The 14071-nt window shown below is 38.9% G+C and overlaps 1 protein-coding gene across 1 annotated transcript; it reads right to left on the bottom strand.

The window, feature by feature from the left end:
• Positions 1-4831: 4831 nt before the first annotated feature.
• On the bottom strand, positions 4832-13491 carry RIOK3 (RIO kinase 3). Its single transcript, XM_009080737.1, has 12 exons — positions 13374-13491; positions 12368-12513; positions 12140-12244; positions 11484-11593; positions 10617-10760; positions 9630-9757; positions 8985-9173; positions 8364-8523; positions 7275-7355; positions 7096-7185; positions 6655-6762; positions 4832-5150 (listed from the first exon to the last, which is right to left on the bottom strand). Exons 1-12 carry the CDS (start codon positions 13439-13441, stop codon positions 5049-5051), a joined length of 1431 nt encoding a protein of 476 aa, XP_009078985.1. The 5' UTR covers positions 13442-13491; the 3' UTR covers positions 4832-5048.
• Between the last annotated feature and the right edge of the window lie 580 nt (positions 13492-14071).

The raw sequence follows: 14071 nt of genomic DNA, 5'->3' as shown, positions 1-14071 counted from the left end.
GCTGCTACAAAGTCTCCACGCAACTTTCTCTTCTCCAGGCTGACCAGCCCCAACTCCCTCAGCCTGTCTTCCCAGGGGAGATGCTCCAGTCCTCTTAGCAACTTCATGGCCTCCTCTGGACTTGCTCCAACAGTTCCATGTCCTTCTTACGTTGAGGGCACCAGAACTGCACACAGTACTCCAGGTGGGGTAATTTCAGAAGTGTTTGATACACACTTGATGCCAAGAAAACCTGGAAAAGAACTACTCAGAGACTTGTATCTCTGAGTAGCAGGTATTTGTTTATTCAGCACCAGGCACAAGTGGGATCATTCCACCAAACTTGTGCACCGAAGATAACACTTTTCTGGTTTATATACATTAAAAACTCATACATATTCATTATTTCCAGGAATAGGTGGTCATTATTACAGTTAGTTCTTGGAAATCATTATCACAATCTCCTGCTTCATCTCCTCCCACTTGGCGTCAGTCCGATGGTCTGTGGTGGTCATCCCAGGGTCATCAGGAGGAAGGCTGATAGTCTTCATCAGATTGAACTTTTCACCTTTGATTTTGGTGCATGCTCTTTGGTCTTGCTCTTCTGCTGCCAGGTCCCGAGTCCAGTTGCATCTAATTTTACTTCCTCATAAATACATTGTGTTTACACTACCTAAGCTAAAATAATGCCCTAAGTTCTACACTTTTCATACTCAATAAACTAAAACTGCCTTATTGCTCAAGCTTTTACCTTCTGTTTATTCAAGTGCTCTCCACTGGACTATATTCTATTCTACTCTCAGCCTTAACTATTCGATTCCCGTTATCACACTGACCCACTTCTTAATATTTTGCTATTTATACAACAAAATAGGTTCATTGAACTGTGCTTGTTCATACATTTACTTGTGAAGCTTTGTCAATCTAAAGCACCTTTCATGGAGTTAGCTCCAATTTTTGATGTAAGCATAGATTATGCTAGTGCTATGAGGAGAGGCTGAGGGAGCTGGGGTTGTTTTGCCTGGAGAAGGGGAGGCTCAGGGGTGACCTTATCACCCTCTACAACTCCCTGAAAGGAGGCTGTAGTCAGGTGGGGGTTGGTCGCTTCTCCCAAGCAACCAGCAGTAGGACAAGAGGGTACAGACTCATTCTATGATTCTGCCAGGGGAGGTTTAGGTTGGATATTAGGAAGAGATTTTTTATGGAGACAGTAGTCAGGCATCGGAATGGGCTGCCCGGGGAGGTGGTGGATTCACCATCCCTGGAGGTTTTCAAGATGAGACTGGATGTGGCACTTAGTGCCATGGTCTAGTAACCACGGTAGGGTTGGACTCGATCTTTGAGGTCTCTTCCAACCCAGTTGATTCTATGATTACCAAACACCCAGGAGTCAAAAAAATGCTATGTGTGCTTTCACCTGTGTGCCACCCTGTACAGTGGCTCTCCCTCTGGCATTTTTAAAGGGATTATCACAGTTGAGGCAGTTATATACAATGCTGTGCTCCTGCCATGCCATTTTTGGGCTCATTGGTAGGTAGCTGGTCGCCGTTGCAGCCTCCTGGAAGGGAAAAGACTTAGAGCTGAGACCTGTCACATAGGAGGTGGAATCACAGAATGGTTTGGGGTGGAAGGGACTTTAAAGACCTTCCAGTCCCATGCCCCTGCCATGGGCAGGGGACATGTTCTGCTAGACCAGGTTGCTCCAAGTCCCATCCAACCTGGCCTTGAATGCTCCCAGGGATGGGGCACCCACAGCTTCTCTGGGCAACCTGTGCCAGTGCCTCACAACCCTCACAGTAAAGATTTTCTTCCTAATACCTAATCTAACCCTGCCCTTTGTCAGTGTAAAACTACCCCCCCGTCCTGTCCCTACATGCCCTTGTAAATAGATTAAGAAGTAATATCATCACTGGTATCTCCATGAATACACCATTGAAACAACTACAGAATTTACACCAATTAAGCAAATATTATTTTGCGTAACAACTCTCAGTACATAAGAGGAAGCCAATTTAAAGGAGATTGCAAGCATCACCTACATTCCTTATTCTATGGGCAGGTCCTTCAGAACTTGTTCTAAACTATTATCTTTTTAGTAACTTGGAATAGTGTTCATGAACTCATATTTTAAATCGTAATTTGTAAGTTCATTTGAGGGGGAGAAGGCATTGTAGTCAGAGACAGGTACTATAATAAATACAGACAAATACATTTGGCCCAATCATTTATAATGTGTTTTCAAAAAAAAACCCAACCCAACCACTGGAAAAAACCAAACCTCAAACTTTTAGGTGGGGGGAAAAAAAAGGAACTGATTGCTTCAGAGCTCTGCCTTAATTTGTGCACACTTCCTGCATCATCACTGAGAAGCAGCCACCATTGAGCCTGCTTCTGGGCAGGAAACTGCTTTTCAGTGGCTTGATGCAAAATAGTTCAGAAGGGGAAATGATACTCTGAAAATAGCCCTTAATTTCAGGAACAATATTAATAAAGCATTACTGAAGTTAAAGTCTGCCTTGGTCCTCAGCATTTATGCTTGTTTGTAGTTTAGTTTGGACAATAAACCAGCAGTGGGATTTTTTTTATTGATGCACTGGCTAATGCCTTAGTTCACTAGCTGTAAACCCTACAGAATAATTTAGAAATTGTGTGATAACATCAGTTATATATTTGCTTATTGGTTTAGAAAGGGAAATTTAAAAAGAAGGGGGGAAAAAAAGACTGAGATAATTCCAATTTTTCAGATTAAAACAGTTTTAGAATTGGCCATTAGAATAGACATGATGTCAGGAAAGTTAATTAAGCCAATGGCTTAGTTACTAATGAAAAAATCTGGATTTACTTCCAAGATTGTATTTGCATAATAATAATGATGATAATAATAATAATAATCCTAGAACCTTTTATTTCAAAGGAGTCCAGGGAAATGCTTGTTTTAGCAAATTATTCCTTGTTTTCAACAACTTGAATGTGCCCAGTTGTCTTAAAATCTCAAAGCAAATTCCTGAGCCAATTTTACTGCTGAAAGTGAAAATATATTTATATACAATACATAAACATGTAATTGGGCCCAATAGCTTTAAATCAGACTTGAGGACCACTGCTTCATTTATTTGGTTGGGGTGTTTTTTAAAACCTGTGCTAGACAGATTTTGGAAAGAAATTAAAAACAGCAGCAACAACTGAGTCCAAGCACAATGGTACAAGCATGGGCCTGTTTGAAATGGCAGCTCAAGGAACACCCTCCCCTTATTTCTGCTCTCACTTGAGACAAATGCCTGTAACAATCAGCATCCTTCCTAGACAAGGACATTTTAAAGTATTATCAACTGCTTCGAAGATTTTTTTTTCCCCTCTAAGAAATGTTAAGAGTATCAAAACTAGTTATAAGCCTAGAACAGGACAATCCTTTCCTTTTTAAAAACCCTCTCCTCTGAAGATCAGGTTATATTTGACAACAGAAGCTTGTAGTCTTCCTGAAGGGGTTAGCTAACTGCAGCATCTCCCTCACAGCACCTAGTCTGCTCTTTCCCCGATACCACTGAGCAATTTGGAACAGCCTTAAGTATCCAAAAGATGTAAGTTCCTTTATTTCAAAAGCAAGGGATAAATGCAAGACAATTGTCTGAAAAGGGAAGAGGATACATGTGCTGAGATTAAACTGGCCAAACCATCCAAGTTGTTTACTGTTCATGTAGCACCTACTCAAATAGGTTTTTTTCTGTTGGTATAATGGATTAGTGTATCCTACCCTAACACTGCTCCAGTGATGCACTGAGGATCAATGAAAGCCCATATGGTGCAAAGAACCATGCAAGAATACCACCACGAGATTGTAAGTTTTTACTTCACCACCAGCTTTCCAACAACAACAGAGAGATAAAAAAGTCACTTTCACAGCACACTGTGAGAATGTCACATGTAGCATCACTATAATCTGCTTGATAAAGAGCGGCATCAGGAACAGCAATCAGTTAAAAAGTTGATTAGAATTTCTTCATTCCAAACCATCCCACCACATCAGTTCATCTCTAAATGTGTTGTTTTGGATTTTATATTTGTAGAAGTTGTTAAAATAAAAAAAAAGACTGATGTTAAGAATAAAAGCATGAAATAGACTTTAGAAACTAAATACTGGTCATCATTATTTCTAAACAAAGTTTTTTTGCTGACAGGTGCAAAAAATCCCCCCAGATTTGTCTATGATTACCTTCAGGGCAAGAATATTTGATGCTCTAAACTGACATTCTAGGTAGAGAGAGGGTTATTATAGAGTTTTATTTTTGGCTTGTGCAGAGTTCTTGGAACCATCTGTATATTAAGAGTGAAGCTAACCGAACTTGTTCTTTGTTACGCACCTTGGATGCTGCCCTCAGGATTTCCTGGCATGTCACCAAGGAAGTTCTCTGCTGGCTGGATTCAAATCTGTTTCTCATGTAATATCCAACTGTATTTACAGAGATAGTTAGAGCCACATTCACTGTACTTCAAATGAAAAGGTCCAGGCTTTTACATATACTAATGCACTAGTTTGCTAAATTAACATTATCATATGATTGCAGCTCATAGTTTGACTTTTCATTTTGCCCTTGCTGGGGATAGATAAAAGGTTCACTGACATTGTGTCCACACACAATTTTTAATTAGTTTTTCAAACAGCAATAGAAAAAAAAAGAGGGGCTCTCCCAATGTGCCTTCCCACTAAATACTTTGAATGATATAGATGTTTCTTTCTTTTTAAAAAAAAAAAACCTAAAACATATAAGCTCTGAATCATGCAAAATATGACCATCTGAGCTACATTAGACTAATGTAACTGGGCAATCCGTGGTCAGACTGTCCAAAGTGGCACTGACAGTTCATTCTCACAGTGACAGCCTGATGTGTGGGACAAGTTTTTAAAAAAAGCAAACCACTGGGGCATCATGGTACACTCGCTGTGTTTTCCATTTTGGTATTCCCAGCCAACCACTCTCCCTTGACATGGGTAGTTGACATTTACTACTGCACCAACATAGTTAGAAGCAGTAAATTTGTGTTTCATTTTGTTAGCAGCTATATATTCAGTGCTATTCATCATATATAGGTGGGTCTCCATCACTTGAAAACGTTGACAGTTTCTTGCCATGATTCTGCACGTGATCTTCATTCATCTTCTCCAAAGCTTCAATCTACAGAACCAAAAATAAAACCATGCTGAAATCCTAAAACCATGCGTGCACCAAAATGCTTCTAAACAGTGTTCAAAAGTAGCTTTACATGACCGAGCAGGTATACACAATATTGCTATTTCAGTGTCTTAGTCACATGTACAAGTGACATGATTTCAAAGTGCAACTTGAAACACCCGTTCTAAACAAGTTACCAAAATGAGCACCATTCCTTTAGAGTTTCAAGCTAAGTAACTGAAATGTACCAGCTGCAGGGAGGACTGGATGATTCTTAAGACTTCAGCTTGTATTCCTCAGAAGTGCCCCTTTCTCCAACTTTGAACACCTCTACTCTAACTCAGCCAATCCGTCAGCACTGGAGAAATTCCAAGTAATACTAAGATTACAAATCCACTGCAATAAGTTTTAGTGGTGAAAGTTGAAGACAGTTATACTTCAATGTTTTGTGCAATCAAAGTAACACAGTACAGCAGCTTATTTTGATCTTCAGATTGTTATGCTTGGCTAACTTGCCGTTCTACTCTACTTATTTGTGACTAAATCTACTCTACTTATTTGTGACTAAATCCAAGTCTGAAGTTTATAAAGGATGAGCTGCTCAAATTCACATCTAAACAGCAACTTAAGTCTCTCCCATAAAACTTATAAGCACAAAAATGACATAAAACAACCACAAAAACACCTCACCCCACTGTTCACACCACAGTCAGCGAGGGAAATGTTTTTTGCTAGATTAACTGATACTTAAGGATCATGGAACTGTGACCTCATGTTCCCTTTATCTCTTCCTTACTCTGAGGACCTTCCCCAGGAGTTACCTAGTTTCAAGCTCCCACCTACTCCATGCTGGACTAGCATAAGCCTACACTGTCATTAGTAATTAGGCAGAGTAGAATTGCCATGTTGCCCTCAGTTTAATTAGTAAATACGGAATGTTTGACAACTTGTTTTCATAAATGCCTGATATCAGGACACACATCTTGAGGTGTTACAAACAAAAGCTGAAAACTAGAAGCCAACAGTGACTAAAGATTCCTAAGTCCATGTTTACATTAGCATTATTTTAGGCTTGAACATTGAAAATGTTAGCCTAAACTTTAAATTCAAGTAACCATGAAAAATAAGCAGTAGAACAATTATTTTTTTTAGCCCAGTTGTCCTTTCTCTGCACAACCTTTAACATGTGTAAGGAAAGACAGCCATGCTAGCTTTTAAACTAACAGAGATCACTAGATTTGCCTTAACACTGAAAGAAGCAACTACATGCAACATAAAACCTTTTATACTTGGGAGCAGGGGAAACGGGAAAGGGTGTGGAGAGGTCTGTCAATCTGAGCTTTTCTAAACGTTTGTACTACACTGAAATACGTTTTTAAAACAAGAAGCAGAATGACTGCTGAAATTTAACTCACACACACCGATCATCCAAATTAAACAAGGAAAGCTAAGGTATTACAATAGCTACTATAGCTAACCAAACTAAAATGGTTAGAAAAAGCTGTACCTCTTCTTGGAAGTCCACTTCATTGTCAGCTGTAATATTTAAACCTGAGACAGCGTTGAAGAGTTCACGCTCATTAAGTGCTTCTGCCACACCTCCTTTCTGGAAGAACTAGTCAATATAAAAAGCACACATTAAACACTTTACTTCACAGAACAAAACATTAATTTTCCTTCCCCAAGTTACAATTACAATATTTAGTCAAAATCACATTTTGGTTTTGCTGACCCACAGATAAAAATTACTGAACAAAGTTTTAAGTTCTAGAGGTATCATTTTACTCTTCTACACTTTTTTCCTTTTCAGAGAACACCACCAGCATGAACAATATGCAAAAGTAATCTTCTATGTATGTGGTGGTGGTGATAATTTTTTAATTAGTTCTGAATTGTTTTTATCTTGAAAAACATTTGGCGTAAGAGAAGATTATCAAAGAAGTCCTACCTGTGACACATTCCTACAGTCTCTGAACAAAAACTCAAGTCCATGAGGATGGGTTGGCTCCACAGACTGACTGACATCAATAAGCCAGACCTGTAGCCACGGAGAAATAGCAATTCACTTTGTATTCATAACTTCACATTAGCTGAAACCTTTCCCCCCCACACTAATAACAAACTCACCTTCCCATCGTGCCAAAGCATGTTGTATTCACTCAGATCTGCATGGACCAGGTTACACTCCTTATACAACTGCTGCATCATCTGCAAGGAACCAAATTAATGAAGGAAGTATGCTACACTTGCATGACTATAACAAAAACAAGGAACAAAAACCCCCAATGCAATTCCCTAATGCCACCTAATTTATATCACTTTTATCCAAATCTTCAACAAATTTCCACACAGGGAATCGCAGTTTTTGTAAACTACCAGCAAACTAAGCTTTTATCACTGAGTTTAGCTTTGGCAAGTCAGAACAATTAAGTCTAGTAAACTCATGTCAGCTCTGTCAACCAGTCCAAGTGCAGGAGACAGATAAACACATTCTCTAAATATACATGTCATTTTCACCCCTATCACATAGGAAAGGACTCTCACACTTGTAGATACTGAATCCTAACCTCTATTCTGTTCACTTCAAGTACAGTTGTGTTGCTCACTGGTCTCCAGATCTGAGGCCTGGACTATTCGTATTACTGAGCTGTGGGGTTGTTTGGTTGGTGGTTTTTTAATGTCTGTAATGTCAGACTGAGTGGACAGCTAGCAGGTACAAGTTTGAACCAATTACAGCAGATAATAGGAAAGTAAAGTATCCACTGTGCAATATTCTAATTTGTTCTCCAATTTCTAGATTTCCTAAACAAACAGGGTGGGAAGGAGGCAATACATTGGAGAATGCTTAAGCACTGTAAATTAAGTGTTTGGTAAGCCCAGAAAGACTTCAGAGAATTTTCTAAACCACATACTGCTTCTATAAAAGGAGGACTACTTGCTCATAATTCCTCTGCTGCTAACTGTCTGTTTGTCATCAAGTTCCAGCAAGTTTTCCACTCAGATTAAGATTAAAATCAATTATTTTCTTTTTACCGCATAATTTCTTATTGATTCTAAGTCACATATTAAACAGCAGCAAAATAAGCCTTTGGACTTTGGATCTTGAAAACGATGCAAGCATCCTGAAAAGTAAATAAATGCTGATTTGTCCTTTCAGTTATTCCCCTAAAACAAAACACAACCCACAACTGGAGGAAAAAATCAGCACTGTCTTACATTAAGAATCTGATAGTAGGCCTTTTTCATATCTTCACTACTAAGTGTTACATCCTTTAGTTTAGGAGCTGGGACTTGATCCTGACCAATGAAAGACATAACCAAGACGTGTTTCTTAAGGATAACCACTTCAGGACAAGGAATTCCTGCATTTTGCATTCTGTGGATCAGAAAATAGATAAAGATTAAGAAAAACAAAACAGTAAGACCCAAATCCCTATAGTCTAGTTTTCACTTGCTCATTTTCAATCTGAGAGAGCTGTGTGAGAAACCTGATCCAGAGTAAAAAAAACCCTAGAGAGAACTGAAAACTGAATAAATATATGTATCTCTCACAGGAAAATTCAGATCCTACAGTCATAACTGAGTCTAAAAATGCTCACTGAAAAGTAATTACTTTTACAACTAGAGCCTGTTAACTTCATGGGCTCATAAATTCTGCTGCCAAGTCACTGAAAATGCTGACAACTCATTAAACTGTAAGAAACCAGAGCCTTATTCAATCTGTGCCAGGCTGTATATTATTTGGGCCTAAAAATCAAATCTAAACTTCTACTCAGACACACAGTGTATCTTCCTTAAACAGAGAACAGGAAACTAACAGGCATTTGGCAGCTTTACCTTGTTAAGTTATGCATTTCTTTCTCAGCCCACATACGAATAATCTTGCGTGGATTCAGCTTGCTGAAGCGGTCTTTAAACCTGTAGTCATCCTTGATGTATTTGTCACGGTTCTTGAATTCATTAAGAGTCGTTTTAAACACTTTGATGGCACATTCTGGAGGAATAACTTTATCTTCAGTTGCACATCTCACGGAAAAAGTCAAATATATAACAAAGTTAACTACTCACATCTTTACAAGCAAGTGCATGGTTTTGGTTTTTTATATATTGCAAGATACAGTGATCTGTAATACAAGAGATCTGACTTTCTATCAAATTTAGAATGCAAGTTAAGGTTATAATAATTCTATGATTAAACTTATACATATACTTCATTTTTATAAAAGGAATACATATTTTTCTAAAGAAAGACATAGTGGATTTGTCCCCATTCACTAAATGGTCTCCAAGAAGGAAAGTGGGGATTATTTTACTTTACACTTGTTGCCATTTGGTTTTCAGATTTTATTATTAGCTGCCTATACATGAATACAAACTTTAAGCCTTGGGAATAAAAAAGGTGCAGGTGTTTAAATATTTCTGTGGTTTCTGCTTTTCATATCATCTCTGATATTCAAAGCTAGTCGGTAATGAACAACTTACTTTCCTCCATAGGCATGAAAAACAACAGATTCTTTTCCCGTGCTGATGCAGCCTGTGATGGTCTCCAGCATCCCAGCATTAACCATCTTGTACAGAAGTAAACGCGTTTTGGGATCCACTGCTTTCTCCTACAGGCAAGAAATGAATATGCAATTTGTTAAAATAATTCTTCGCTTTATGGTGAGGTTAGAATATTTATATACCACAAAATTCAACTAGGTGGAAAGAATAGTGTATTAAGAAAATTCTCTCAACTGACAGGGAAAAAACCCAACCAACAAACCAGAAGAAACAGATGAAGCAATGCCAATCTGGCCCAGGACTGTCATCTTAAGATTCAGGTTCCTCATCAGCTGTGTAGCACATGCAGCATTTTACCAATTCCACATACAGACTGTTGCTCAACTGCACTTTCTACTGTGTTTTTAAGAAGCCTTTGCAAATCATGAATCAAAATATCCCAAATATTATATCCCTTTGATATCAGTAACAATAAAGCAAAACACCCCAATCTGAAGAAGCTGACACCAGGAACTACCCAATGCTGTGCTCTAAACTCACCTCTAAAGCTTATCAACTGACTTCCTAAATTATTAAGTCAGAGTTTAGTCGGTCACCTCATCTCTCTGAAACTTGCTATGAAGACAGATATGCAGAGCCACATAGTTCAGCTGCAGAGGATTAGTCCCCTGGATGGTTTCTATAAATAACTTCCAGGCAGTTTATTCATTGTAGCTGATTAAGAGACAAGTTTAGAAAGACAAAGAGAAAAAAATGCAAGCTGCTGGCTCTTATTTTGATGTGTCTCTCTCCGTAATGCAGCCTTTTTCTAGCAGGAGCTGGCTGATACCACCTCCTTCAGCAATGTTAACATAATATTGCTTAACTGTTTTACTAAAACTGGAATGTTTCAAGCAGTTACCAAAGCACTGTTCGGCTATTACACAAGATAAAAGAGTATACAGAGTGACTTCATTAAAAACATACAGCAGTGGAGTGCTCCTTCTTTTCGTGGAGCCTTGCACTTCGACGTTCCTCAGAGTATGCATGTTGCTTTAAGGCATTGAAGACTTGATTTGACAGCTTTAAGTCCATCCCAATTCCATCCCCAACTTGGAATTCGGGCGCAAACTACAAGTGGAAATAATAGAAGTTTAAGCATTGTTATGAGCAGACATCAGAAGTTTGCACAAACATAAATTTTTCACTCTGATTTGGAAAATCCCAGGGTAAATTAGGACCTATGTGAAACCCACTTCCGGTTTTGCTGGCACTATGTTAAAAAAACCATATTGCTTTAAACTCAGAACTCGAAGTTCTGCACAAATTGATATGAGATTACCTAACATCCTGTAAAAATAGCACTTGCAGCATTTCCTTATTTGCAGAGGTTGCAGCAGTTACCTTAAAGAAAATGGAAGGTATGTACTACAGATAAACAGACTGAAAAGCTCTAAGTCAAACAATTGACTGAAAATAAGTTACTTGGCTCATCAGGCAAAATTAATTTAAAAAAATAGGTTACACAATAGCTAAACTTTTCAAATATAACCTTTGCCTATATACCTATGCCTTTATACCTATATACTTGCTGATAGTTTTGTTTTGCGAAAACACTTCCACACAAATTCTTGAATCATGGTCAAAACCAAACTATTATTAAACGGAAAAATCCGCACAACTCAAGCAGCCAGTTTGAATAACTGCACCAAACACTGCATTGCTTTCATCCAGTGGGGAAAAAAAACCCCCACACCCTACCCAGTAGCACTGATGGACAAGCATTAGTTCTTTGGTTGAATTGCAGCATTCCAGTTTCACACAGAAAATAAGTTTCCCTAAGTCTTCACTTACATTTTCCATGCGAGCAGTGTTCTTTCTTCCACATACCACCTCGTCGTGTTTAGTAGTAATGTCTTTTCCTTTTCCTATGAAACCCTTCCGTGGTGTGGTAGTAGGTTTATCTGCCAGAAGTGAGAAAAATAAATTAAACTTTGCATCTAAACAAGTATAACTGAAGCTCATAAAGGCTCCACAATGTTCACAAAAGTAACATGATGTTATTTCTAAACCAAAATAAATTACTTCAAATGTATGATCTTACTGCAGTCTTCCCTCATCCTAAGCATGACAGCTTATTTTGCTATGTTGTGACTTACTTCTGTCTCTTCTCTGGAGTGTCAGACACATTTTTGGCAGGTTAAAACCCAGGAATATTCAGTATCATGTGCAGATGCTCCTAGCCAAATGCAGGTGACAGACACACACATCCCACAATACTTTCCACACACAGTAGCTACTTTGCCAGATTCACCCACTGAAGCCAATATACTGGCACGCAGAGGCTTGAAGTTACCTGCCCAACCTCCTGCTGACACCTCCCAATGAGGTGACCTGATTTTACAGACAACTGGTATGTCTCCTTACATTCAAACAAGGCCCAATTTAACTATGTCATATTCTTAGGTCTATTAGCCGGAGAAATTGTATTGTTTAAAGCTGTCACATACCTGCTCTGTAAGGATCATGACGGGTATCCTGCCAGTCAACCTCATCCTCTGAGCTGTCACTGTCATAGGGATGCACCTTCCGATAATTTTCAAAGGATATGGAGACTTGAGAAACAAAACAAATAAGCATGTCTGTGATTATCAGGGATGTGCTACTTCCTCATAGCTCTGTCAGATTAAGCAGAGTGCTAAGCATACGTCCAAAAATATTCCTTCTGATGAGAGTACCTTTGCTATCTCCATTGATCTTCTTCTCTTCACGCCGAAGCTGTGCATCATATTCCCTGTCAAACTCCATCTGCAGCATCTGAGCTAGCATTAGGTCACTAGAAGTGTCAGCATTTTCTCCTGTAATAAATGGTCCTTCAGCAACACTATGTAAGATGAAAACAGAAATGAAAAAAAATTTAAGTAATTAGTTAAGTAAAAACCAGAGTAATCTAAGCGGAAACACTGCTTTATACCATTTCATCACTACACAAAAGACTTCATGCAGAGCTGCACAGAGAGTAATGGATCTCAGCTGTCTGCCTACCCTCTAAGCCAATGCTAAGTATTAATAGAGCATGACTTCATTTCTCTTTGCCACTTCTTTACGATGCAAATATACTTAAACTTTTACTTTTCTACCATTCCCTAAGCATAGGCTGTTTTTAAGATATCCTTAAAAAAGAAAGCAAGCACACAGGCATATGCCTGTGTGTGTATATATATTTTTATATATTTAAAAATAAATCAATAAAAGTAAATTAAAAAAAGCCCAAATAGTGTTGCTTTGCTCTGCTGCACAGAAAAGACTGCACTTGAAATTTGTCTGAGTTTACAACTAGTAAGCTCTTGGCCTTTGTTTAAAGCTTACAAGTAGGAGGAGGATATAGGTGATATACCTGACAGCTCTTGAAATAACACCGTACACCACTAACAGGAATCTCTAAAAGGGAAGGAAAATCCTCATAATTTCTGATATTTGCCTAAACATAGCTTACAGACTGGCTTACAGAACCCCAAAAATGTAAAGAAAACATCAAGAAAGAAAGAAAGGCAACAGAGAAGAGAATCTAAGGAAGTTTTTTAACTGGGGAAGGTATCTTCACTGAAGAAGATTTGAAGAACCAGAGTTAGAAGGTAGAGCAAAGCTACACATTAACACATTAATCACACTGTAAGAAAATGCACAAGAGAGAGAAGATGGTGTCACAACTACAGAGATCACTAATCCAGGACTTGAACTTACGCAACCACTTCAGGAAAAGCAGCATTTTCTTCTTCCAGCTGCAGTTCTTTTGCCAGTTGTTCACTCATTACATCAGCAAGGGAACATGATATTGATGTTGTGTTAGGGGCTCCCCATGGACACTGTAAATAAACATTTCATTCAAGTCAGCAAGACTAGTGAGTGCAGTGGCAAAACAATAATCAGGACGATTAGTTATCACTGGCTCCCAAATAAGCTCATATAATCTCATAAGAGCTTGTCTTCTACAGGTACTTAGGGAACTATGGTGAACTACTGAAGTAGTTTAGTAAACTCGGTAGGGAGAACCGGCACTGCAACTAATGGGTGGAAAAAGGAGTCAGTTTGTCAGTGTCAGTGCCCTCTGAAGATGGGGTAAAGACGGTGTGAAGACAAGGATGAAGACAGGGGTAAAGACTAAGTTTGTTTACAAGTGTACACACAACCCATGTAAAACTTCTCTTGGAATAACACAACAGTAATGGCTCATGCACAGCTTCCTCCCCCGCGTTCCGAGCGCCGAACGCACAGCCACCGCAAACATGCCCCGGAACACAGGGCACACACAGAGACTCGCTGGGGGAGGAGGGGCCGGGAATGACGGACCGGCCACGCCGTGACTCACTGCCCTGATAACTAAACTCGCTTAGCTCCAATGCCCTCCAACCAACAGAGCCCGGAGAGAAGCAACTCCCTTA

Source organism: Acanthisitta chloris, unplaced genomic scaffold (assembly GCF_000695815.1).
Source record: "Acanthisitta chloris isolate BGI_N310 unplaced genomic scaffold, ASM69581v1 scaffold16348, whole genome shotgun sequence".
Lineage (NCBI taxonomy): Eukaryota > Metazoa > Chordata > Aves > Passeriformes > Acanthisittidae > Acanthisitta > Acanthisitta chloris.
This window is presented reverse-complemented; position numbering and strand designations above follow the sequence as displayed.